At 48.6% G+C, this 11,151-nt stretch overlaps 1 protein-coding gene across 1 annotated transcript in view; it reads left to right on the forward strand.

The window, feature by feature from the left end:
* mylka (myosin, light chain kinase a) overlaps window positions 1-11,151 on the forward strand; it is a 59,749-nt gene that overhangs the window by 15,650 nt on the left and 32,948 nt on the right. Inside the window, exons 10-16 of the mRNA XM_008304867.1 lie at window positions 776-898; window positions 1,818-2,015; window positions 2,632-2,839; window positions 2,922-2,966; window positions 4,225-4,293; window positions 5,015-5,127; window positions 5,277-6,095. Coding sequence (XP_008303089.1) covers window positions 776-898; window positions 1,818-2,015; window positions 2,632-2,839; window positions 2,922-2,966; window positions 4,225-4,293; window positions 5,015-5,127; window positions 5,277-6,095 — 1,575 coding nt within the window. The remainder of the gene's footprint in view (window positions 1-775; window positions 899-1,817; window positions 2,016-2,631; window positions 2,840-2,921; window positions 2,967-4,224; window positions 4,294-5,014; window positions 5,128-5,276; window positions 6,096-11,151) is intronic.

Raw genomic sequence — 11,151 nt, forward strand, 5'->3', positions numbered from 1 at the left:
CTGCAGATGTTGAACCATCTCCATGCTCCAGATGTTTCCTCTCTGCTCTGCTCATCAGATGTAGAAAACTGGCTGCAGTTCACCTGGAAACTGGTGGCAGATCAGAACCAGGAGGAGGAAGGTTCTGGTTCTACAGGGTCAGAACCAGTGAGGAGGAAGGGTCTGGTTCTACTGGGTCAGAACCAGGAGGAGGAAGGTTCTGGTTCTACAGGGTCAGAACCAGGAGGAGGAAGGTTCTGGTGTGAACCCTGTCTTTGTGTAGAAGGTTTAATGAGATGTGGAGTGAAGCTCACGAACTGCGTTGGTGTGTTCAAAGACTGTGGGAAAGCTGTAAACTGGTCAACAAGACGAGCAAACCATGTGCAGCGCTGCCAGCGGGTTTCTGTGCTCTCCCTGGTGGATTCTGGTGAATGTGCTGCTCTTCATGGAGCTGCTGGGCTCAGATCATCTACATTTTAATGCAGCTGAACATCTCCAGATGGTTCTGTTGTCAGGCAGCAGAACCAGGGAGTGAGCATGGCGTGACGCACAGGCCGCATTCGGCTACACAGACCAGTTTCTGTGTTTAGGTTAGCGGTGACGGGTCCGTTTCCGCGGCGGCGGGACATTCGGAGATCAAGTTTGATAGCCCGATTCCAGCACAGCGAACGAATAGTCGGCTAGTCGGCTATTCGGGTCCAGCCCTGTTACACACTGACTTTATAACGTTGTCTGACAAACACAGGAGCTGAAAACAGCGACGGAGCTCAGAGCTCTTCTTCATGTGTTTCTGCAGGCAGACGGCAGGGTGGCAGGTCAGAGGTCACAGCTCTGTGTGAGGCTCCTCGATTCATCAGAGGCCTCACCGACCTGAAGGTGATGGACGGCAGCAGAGTCGCCATGACGGTGGAGCTGAGCGGTACGACCTCACCGAGTGTCTGTGTGTGTGTGTGTGTGTGTCTGTGTGTGTCTGTCTGTGTGTGTGTGTGTGTCTGTGTGTGTGTGTGTGTGTTAGCTGTGGTATTTCCTGTCTGATCTCAGGGGAGATGGTGGAGATGGGATGAGGACAGATTTACTCTGAACTGGTCCTGCCTCTTCATTTCCTCTGAGAATGTGTGTGTGTGTGTGTGTGTGTGTGTGTGTGTGTTCATGTTGTGCTTCCACTGATCTGACAGCACTTACTGGGTTTTACTTCTGAGTTCATTAAAAAAGTGAACTATAGTGGAAGTCTCCATATTATGTGTGTGTGTGTGTGTGTGTGTGTGTGTGTGTGTGTGTGTGTTACATAATGATTTTCCACAGTGGGTTTTCTCCATATAAGCTGTGAGGATCAGATGTGCTGCTCTCTGCTGTCACTCAGCAGTCTGAGAGGATCTCCTGTTTTCACTGGAGTTTTATTTAAACACAGAACACGTGACTTCTGTTATTATTCTGATGCACACATCAGGCTGAGTGCTGCTTTTAGTGGAACAGCTCCGTTAAAGAACACATTCATACAGTTAGGTCTGAAATTACTCATCGTCGTGCCAAACTTTGATCTAGAGGAACTCTTATTTGACCAGTTGCTTGTTTGTGGCTGTAAATGTCATAAAGGAGACAGAGGACATGATGCTAGAGATGTTAGTGATGGATTTAAACAAGTTTATGTTAAGCTATGTCAAGAATAGGTGTCACAGATCTATGGAGCTGAAATTAAACTTTGATTCAAACTTTCAAAGTTTAAAACTGGATAAACGCTTTGATTCAAACTGGGCTAAAGCTGAATGTAAAGCTGATCATCCAGATGTATTGATGAAGCGGTTCTGGTCAGATGTACTGATGAACCTGCTGATCTTCAGGTCACCCCCCTCCGGACGTGGTGTGGCTTCATGATGGGCAGGAGGTGAAGGAGTCAGAGGACTTCCAGCTCCTGAGGGAGGAGGGCTGCTGCACTATGCTGATCCAGGAGGTTTTCCCAGAGGACACCGGCACCTACAGCTGCCAGGCCTGGAACCAGTACGGGGAGGACCGGACCGAGGCCCGGCTCACTGTGGAGGGTACAGACATACAGAAGTCCACATGTCTCTTGTCAGCACCTTCTGTTAAACCACATCAGTCATGTCAGATAGCAGGTGTAGGTGTTGCTGCGTTGCCTCGCATTCTGTTCAGAGTTGACTGCTGTGTTGTCACCGACCCAAAACTAAGTTCTGTGAAATGTTTTGACTGAATTCTGATAATCTCAAGGTTTTCAAACCTGAGAGTTTTTGTATTTCCACTTTCACCCTCGTGTGCTGCTTGTGTTTTCACTTCCTCCTTCCTCTTTGACCGCCCTCAGTCGTGTCCAGTCAGTCCTCCGTGTACACGTCGTCCTGCGTCTTGGTCCAGTTAGTTCCTTCATGTTCACCTGCCCGTTACTGGCCTGACTGTCCTGCTCTGCATCTGGTTTGTGCTTTTGGACTTTTGACTCCTTTGGCATCTCCTTTCTTCCACTTCCTGCCAATCTGTCTGTTCCCCATTTCTGTATGTAGTTTTCTGGATTCTGTTGGTTGGAGTATTTCTTCAGCCATGATCTTTGTTTCAGTCTTCCCTTGGATTGCGGCCCAGCCCTGAACTGTGCTGGTGCTGGGAGCTCTGACTGGTGTGTTTGTGTTTCTGGTTGTGGTTTTGTGGCAGAGCCTCAGGATGGCGTCCAGCCCTGGTTCATCACAAAACCCAAAGCGCTGAGCGCCGTGACGGGTCATCACGTCCTCCTGTCCTGCGCCATCGCCGGAGACCCGTTTCCTCAGTACACCTGGACCAGAGCCGACCGGAGCCGACCTCTGACCTCCGGAGGAGACTTCGAGGTGCTGCGGAAGGAAGACGTGGTCTCTCTGCTGATCAGGTCAACACTCAGAATCAGAATCAGATCTCAAACACCAGAGTGAGAAGCCGTGACTCAGTCCTGCTCTGTTTGTTCCCATCAGACGGGTGAAGCAGCACCATGCTGGAGACTACGTGATCCGCCTGAGGTAACACTCACACTGACCTACATATCCATGTGTGCAGTCCCCGTATACACTGAGCCTATGAATAGACGCAGTCGTTTCACAGACATCAGCTCAAATAATCCTCCGTGATCTACAGCACAGAGATGAAGTGAGGATTAAAGTCACCTCCCCCATCACAATCTATCATCTATCAGCAGGCAGCCTGTTTGTCACATCACTGCCTTCATCCAAGAACAGTTAGCATGCTGTGTGATGTAGCGGCTGTCAGGAGGGCAACCACAACGGTTCTGTCCAAACTGGACCTTACATCCAGTTCATTCATACGACTCCATGTAAAACAGCCGGAGAGCCAGAGTGCAGTACGTATGAAGACGGGCAACAGCAAGACAAGAGACAGAACCAAGCTGTTGGTCAGTTAGTGAAACAAAGTAAATACAAACTCCTAGAATCAGGACAAACAGGACGCCAACTTACAGCATCCATCCATCATCTCATCACCTGAACCCTCACTAGGGGGCGGAGCCTATCCCAGCTGACTCAGGGTGAAGGCAGGTTCACCTGGACAGGTAACCAGTCTATCACAGGGCTACACTTAGAGACAGACAACCAAGCACACTCACATTCACACCTACGGACAATTTACAATCACCAATTAACCTCAGCATGTTTCTGGACTGTGGGAGGAAGCCAGAGAACCCGGAGAGAACCCACGCTGCACGGGGAGAGGTTAGGGTTAGGGTCACCGGGATGCGAACCGGCGACCTTCTCGCTGTGAGGCGGCGGTGCTAACCACAGATCCACCTGCAGCCCAACGTACAGCATCAGAATCTAAAACAGTAACTAATGAAATACCTCAATATGAAGAGCAGTGAGAGCAAGCCGGAGCCAGAGATTTTCCCTCAAAGCGTCATTGAAGGAACATTGATTGAAGAAGTAAAGTTGGTCCAGTGCTCCGGAGCTGCCAAAGGTGGGCTGTCCACAGAAAGCTCCTGAAACAGAGACGTCTTCAGAAGTGAAGCAGCAAACCCTCAGATCACAGGAGAGTCCCAGTCTGTGGAAAAGTGCAGTCTTTGCTTTCACACAAGACCCCAAACATGCAAACAAAGGCAGCAGATTAGAGAACAGCTGGTAGCTGCTGCAGATGTGTGTGAAACAGCTGTGTGAAGTGAACTAGGGGTGCACAGTGTTTAGTGTGAGTGTGGGCTGGGACCAGGTTCTGATTCTATACGTCATGTGTGGAGTAGAAGCTCTGGGATGCTGACACCAAGTGTTTCTGCAGGAACAGTGTTGGAGAATGCAGCGCTGTGGCCCGTCTGTCTGTCTCTGGACCAGCAGGACACCACACCAGGTGAGAGTCACATGACCCACCTGCAGCAGGGGGCGGGGCCTGATGTCACACAGCTTTACCTGGGCTTTATCAACCAGAGCTGCAGCTGTTTATTGAGTCAGTCAACACTATTGTAGTAAATAGTAAAGTAAATAAAAGCAGTGTAAGCTCTCTGATTGCAGAGATATTTCCTGGTTTCTTTCTAGCTGTTGGTTAGTGTTGAGCTGAAGCAGACAGTTATGTGCACACAGTTGTTCTAGTCATCAGGTGGTGCTGATTTTATACATTTACACACACACACACACACACACATATATATATATAAAGATGTATTTTTGCTGTTTGAAGAACAGGTAACATTAAAAAAACATTTATAGATTAAAATGAGTAGAAAATATTTATTTTAAACAAGACAAAACAGGATAAAAACTTCTAAAATAAGAATAAAGCATCAAAAAACGAATCAAATAGCAGCAAAACGAATATAAAGGATAGCAGATGTTTTGAAAATGCTGACCACTGAGAAAATATAAAACTTTAAATAATGCAAAAGTATAATTATAAATAAGAATTTAATGTTAATAGAAAAATATTAAATGTTTGTATCTAGAACGCTTGTCAGCCCAGTTACAGCTAAACACAGTTCATCCATTCACCATCAAAGCTTCTGTAATCCGTCCGTATCAAACTGACCAATCAGAGCCAGCGTTTGAGCTAACTGGTAAAATACCACCAACAAAAGAACAGACAGAAGAAAAAGGAACTGGGAATACTGGGAACTATGGGACGAAGAGGAGGACGAAGAGGAGGAGGATGAGTGTGTCCTGACTCTCTTGTTTCACTTTGTTTACATCAGTGTGTGTGTGTGTGTGTGTGTGTGTGTTCGGTCTGTTCGTGCCCATATAAGGACAGTTGAGTCACTTATGATGTAACATGAGCAATTAGAGTGGGGGTCCTCCCCCAGCTGTGAGGGGGCGGAGCCTGAGTCCACAGGGTTTAACCAGCTCTCTTCATTCTCTCTCTCTGTTCCTCCATCTGTGTCTGTGCCTGGACGCCCAGCCCTGCAGGAGGAGCAGCAGGAGGAGGAGCAGCAGGAGGAGGAGGAGAGGAGCAGAGAGGCAGCAGCAGAGCGCTCAGTCAGCAGGAGGAGGACCAGGAGCCCTGTGAGAAGCTGCACCAGGTGAAGAAGAAAGAGGAGGACCAGGACTCTGCTGCTCCTCGAGGCCTCCTCAGACACTGTGTGGAGACCAGGGAGCGAGGTGAGGAGGAGCTGCGACAGAGGGAGGCGCAGCAGCTGGACTTCCGCTCGCTGCTGGGACGCCGAGCTTTTCAGAACATCCATCAGGCAGAGGAGCCGAGGGAGGCCGAGCAGCACCAAATGGATTTTAAGGCCAACCTCAAGGGGGTCAAACCCAAGGCGGAGGAGAAGACCAACTCCTCGCCGCAGGTCGACTTCCGCAGTGTGTTGGGGAAGAAGGGCGCCGCCGGCAGCAACGGCAACAAGCCCGCCGACACGCCTGGGAAGAACGCCGCCGACTTCCGTTCCGTCCTCGCCAACAAGAAGAAGCCCGCGGGCCCAGAGAAGAACGGGGAGAGCGGGAAGGTCAACAACAACTGCGTGGACGGAGGGATTAACGAGAAGAAGAGCGCCGCAGGAGGAGGGCCGGTGCCGGAGTTTGTTGAGAAGCTGAGCGATGTGACGGTGCTGGATGGCCAGCGGCTGCAGCTGCAGTGTCGCCTCGCCGCTGCTGACGCCACCGTGTCCTGGACGCTGGATGGGAAGCTCATCAAGCCGTCCAAGTTCATCGTGCTCGCTAATGAAGGTCAGAGGTCACACACACAGAGAAACAAGAAGTTAAGGTTCCACAGGAGATGTAGTCTGAAGTAGAGCTGCAGCTTAGGTCTGTTGACAACAGTCACACTCCTCCAGTCTGTTGTGACTCTTCAGGTTCATGTGTGAGAGCTCAGCTCAGCAGCAGGTCCAGTAAACCTGGAGATCCCAGGGTCTGTCTGTATGGTAAAGTGTGGACAGCATGGTTTTATTTCTCAGGCACAAGATGTGAAACAACTCAGCTCTAGTGTTCTCTGACAGACTGTACATGGGTCACAGGACCTGAGGTGGAAGTTTTCACAGTGTTTGTCTGATGAAGGTGGAGTCTGTAGACGGAGTAGAAGCAACTGTTGATGGAGCTCAGAGGATTCAGACTCTATTCATAGAACGCAGATGTGAAACAATAGAGCTGCTGGAGGCAGGATGTGATGTGTGACAGCGCCGCAGACTATCGCTGGCATTTACCATGGAGCAGATCGCTTTACAGAGGACACACACCGCTTCGTTAGCTGCACTCGTGAGGTCCAGCTCTCACTCATTCATCACTCCTGTCAGTTAAAGGGACACTACACATGTTTACAACACTGACACATCGATTATTGTCCTTATCGGTTCACCCTTTGGACTCCCAGCAGGTTCTGGGTGTTTTCTGTCTCGTGGTCCTTCACTGAGGTTCATGTTGGTCTGCAACATAAAGTCCTGCAGCTCTGAGGAACCAGAACATGGAGGAGGAGAGAGAACCCAGAGTTGTCTGCTGTCCGTAGGACTCAGTCAGAGCCATGGAAACAATAAATGTGAAACCACTCACTGATTTGTTTTACAGAAATGTACAACGCTGAAACCAACACGTTTCCCAGGTTCCACAGATGCTAGCAGCACTGGAACCATGGAGGCTGCACATCCTGGAGATATTTCTCTCTCTCCATGTTTACAGCTCCTACTGGCTTTCTCTCTCTGTCTTCCACCAACTTGCTTAAGTTAAATGTTAAAAGCAACATTTTCTTTGCAATTTTAGATTTGTGCTTTTGTCACAGTGAAGCCACGAACCCCTAAATGATAAGTCTTTAAACAAACATCTCCACACGTTCTGGTCAGAGCTGTAGCAATGACCAACTATTACGTTAACTGCTGAGTATTTTAATGATCAGTTTATCAGTTTGAGTCATTGTTTTAATAAAAACAGTCTGTGATTCTGTGATTGTAGTCAATCAAACATGAATATTTTCTGGTTTCTTTCCTCCTCAATGACAGTAAACTGGAAAACTGTCCTTGGACAAAACACCACATGTAGAAAAACTGTGACGTTTGTCATCGTCTCATATTTACCGTTGTGAGGACTTCCAGCCTACACTTGTATTAATTACAGAACAACAGCACCTGTAGTGAACTTGTGTTGCTTAAATGTGAGAAGCTGCTGCTCACGTCTGCACTGGTGTGAAACAGGCCTGGTGTTGGTTTATGAGCGGCTTGTTTACATGGAGACAAACCCAGCAGGGGGCGCTGCGGCACACACTCAGATCAAACATGTAATAAATGGGTGAGAACACACGATCACATGGTTAGAAACAGATTTTAAGTGTTATTCAGGTTTACCTTCTTCTCTGAGACACTTCCTACATTATTGCAGCTGTGGGAGCTGCGTCCGTGCGGTCCGGTCTGTTAGGAGCTCCTTTTCCTGGCGCCTCACTCTTCACTGCACATCAACACAGATTATTATATCGTTTAGCACGCGTGGCTTTTGATGAATAAGAAACTTGTGCATCAACAGATAGACTATCAGACCGATCCGCTTTGGTGCCGTGAGATTCTGTTCAGTCAGCGGGTTTTAAACAAATGTACTTCTGTGGTTCTGAGCTGCAGGAGGAGGTTGGGGTCGATGGAAGGTGTACAAAGTCCAGGGCTCCCTCTATGATTTAGCCAACAAAACCTTTTTGGTTTAGATTGGTGGATTTGGTCCGTGAGCATTTTACCAATTACAGTCTCGGTGTATTTGTAACTGTCCAGAACTGGACACAGCTGTGTTTCCTTGAAAGCTTAGTTACTGTTCCAGATGAGCTGGATGAACTTCTTAGAGACCAAGCTGGTTTAAGTTGAACAGATCTGGGAGCTGTGTTTATCAAGTTTGAGTGGGATCGGTGGCTAAACATTGGGACCTTGGTAGTTGGTACCAACGCTGGTTGCAGCTCACCCTCCTCCAGCAGATGTTGTCAAGCATGGAGGTGAAAGTGAGACTCTTACAACCAGCACAGTTTGGCAGTATTTTGACCTGGACAGCAACAGTAAGGTTGTTTGTAGGCCGTGCTTGAATAAACTCACATATACAGCCACTAGCCTGGAGCGATGAGTGACCCAGACTGCTGCTGCTAGCCCTGCTGGCATTAGCCTCGCCGTCAGAACAGTACACGTTTACCTGCAGATCATCATCACAGCACTGACCACATGATCTGCTTCCACTCAGCTTGTTGAAGGAAAGGACAGATAATGGAAAGTACTGAGCCTGGATACGCAGTGCAGATCAGAGCCCGCTGTGTTTATGTCTCACCTGCTGTAAAGGCCAGTTCATGCTTTGTCCATGTGTGCAGCCTGATCAGTTCTGTTCATGCTACTGTCGGCTTGCATTGACCCTCATATCAGTTCAATTCGGTTTTATTTGTGTAGTGCAGTTTGCAACACGTCATCTCACAGCCTGAGCACAGTCAGGCACAGACCTCACAGAGTTAAACAGAGAACCAACGATCCAGAGCAGCATCTGGACTTCCTCTGAGCAGGTGGTTGGCAGCGGTGGGAAGAACCAAAACCCCCCAAGAGAGGGGAGGACCTCTGACAGAACCAGGCTCAGTGAGGATGGCCATCTGCCTGGACCAGTTGGGTGAGAGTGGAGATGAGGGAGGGGGGAGAACAGGATAGCAGATGGAGAGCAGCAACAGAACAATAAATATGAAGCATTCTGGGGCTCGGTGAGGCCAGTGGCTGGAGGTCAGGGACGTGAAGCTCCAGATCCAGAGACGTCCACAGAGAGAGCAAGCACAGAGTTAGTGACATGTAATGTAACATCAAACACAGCAAACCAGAGGGGGGCCAGCTGGTTCTAGACCGGACCGCAGCACCGGGTCACTGAATATTCTGAGTCTGTGGACAGAGCACAGGATATCTGGAGAACTTAAACATTCACACTATCAGAGCCAAAGTCCTGCAGCTGATACTTCAGTTAAGGTGGAGACCAAATATTGTCGTCGTCTCTCCTCATAGCAGTCTTCTGTAAAGCTAGACAGAAACTAGTCCAAAATCAGACAGTAGCTTGTCTAAAACCAAATCAGAAGAATAACCAGGATACTGAGAACCTACAGACGCACTGCTGAGTGTTCTTGTTCTGGTCCACCTTCACCTGAGCTAACAGGTGTGTTTAGTTCAGGGGCAGCATAGAAACCACAGAGTGTCCTCACAGGGACGGGAACACAGTGTGTCCTGCTGGCTGCTGCTATATGTGAACATACGTGTGCTTATGACCACGGAGGGTTCCCTGTGTGCCTCAGTGCAGTAATCCCCTCCGTGTTATTTCAGTCTGCAGGAAGCCCTTCATCCTGCACTGCTGCTGCTGTTTGTCCTGCATGCTGAGGACTGCGTGTCGCATGTTAAAGGTCGCAGGTCACAGAGACAGCTGCAGTCATGCTGCTGTTCTCACACTGTCACAGCAACAGGGCGTCAGCTGGACAACATGCTGCTGCAGCAGCAGCTTAAACACCACCCACCTAGCTCTGGTCTTGTTTGTGGACTTATTTTGGTCAGGCTCTAGGCAGGTCAGCAGTGCTCTGCTCGCTCTGCCTCCACAATCTGAATGAAACCCTGCAGTGTGTGCTTATTTCCAGACCTGGTCATGTGACATCAGAAAGAGGAGCATCTGTGAAGGTTCTCCACATGATGCAACTGGAATCTGTTGCAATTAGAAGAACCGTTGGCTTCTCGGTCTTGTCCGTGACCCGTCAGGGAGTCCTGGATAGGTTCTGTGAAGAGCCCTGCTGGCTCCGCAGTTCCTCTGTCTGTCAGGTACTGAGGTTTTGCTGAACACTCAGAGGTTGAGAGATGGTTCTATAGCTTCACCCTGAATGTTCCTTGACTTCATGGTTCAGTTCGTGTCCTGACCTGCAGTGTGGACTGTGGACTTTACCTGCTCAGGTGTGTCTGTTAGACCATCTCTCTCTCAGGAGGAGGTCACGTGAACAGGATGCAGCTGAAGCCACGGACTGTAGTAAATGAAAGATTCCAGGTTAGACCTGTGAGAACAAGTCTTCACTCAGAACACCTAAACATCTGTTGTATTTACAGGATTTTGCTTGTACAAAAGCTCCAAGGGGCTCCAGTCTGCGGTCCCAGGATCTGTTGCTACTGTCTGTTCCTAAGGCTCGAACCGAACAGGGATAGAAAGCTTTTAAACTCGCTGCTCCCTCCACCTGGAACACACTGCAAAAGACCTGAAACTTCAAGAGCCGCTGTCTTTAAACACGTTTAAAGTGTTCCCAAACGACTTGGAGGCACAAACATCAGTCTGTAGATGTTTTGACAGATGATTATTTAGCTAGTTATGTTTCTGACCTGTACTGATATGTTGACTTCTTATCTTCAGTATGTAATCTCACCATGTATTCTGAGTCTGATGTCTGTGTGGATGCTGCTGTGACCTCGTCGGTCTGTCAATTGTGCTGCTGTCTGTCTTGGCCAGGACACTGCTGTAAAAAGAGAGTTTTACTCTCAACAAGCCGTTTCCTAGTTAAATAAAGGTTAAATAAATAAATAAAAAAAGTTTAAAGTCAACCACAGCAAAGTTTTGAGTATTACTTCTGACAGCTTCAGTCTCAGAATGCATGTGCCTGACCCTAACCCTAAACCTAACCCAAAATCCTGACCTGCTTCATTTTTCATTTTCTCACTAACGTCCCAGACTCAGTGGAGTTTACAAATGTTTAAGGTTTAAACGGCCTGAAGTGATGCAGCTTCTCCCCGTGTGAGCTGTTGCCGTCGGACTGACAGGAGCTGTTACATGCTGTGTCATG

The sequence above is a fragment of the Stegastes partitus genome, unplaced genomic scaffold, assembly GCF_000690725.1.
Source record: "Stegastes partitus isolate 25-593 unplaced genomic scaffold, Stegastes_partitus-1.0.2 Scaffold2340, whole genome shotgun sequence".
Taxonomy (NCBI): Eukaryota; Metazoa; Chordata; class Actinopteri; family Pomacentridae; genus Stegastes; species Stegastes partitus.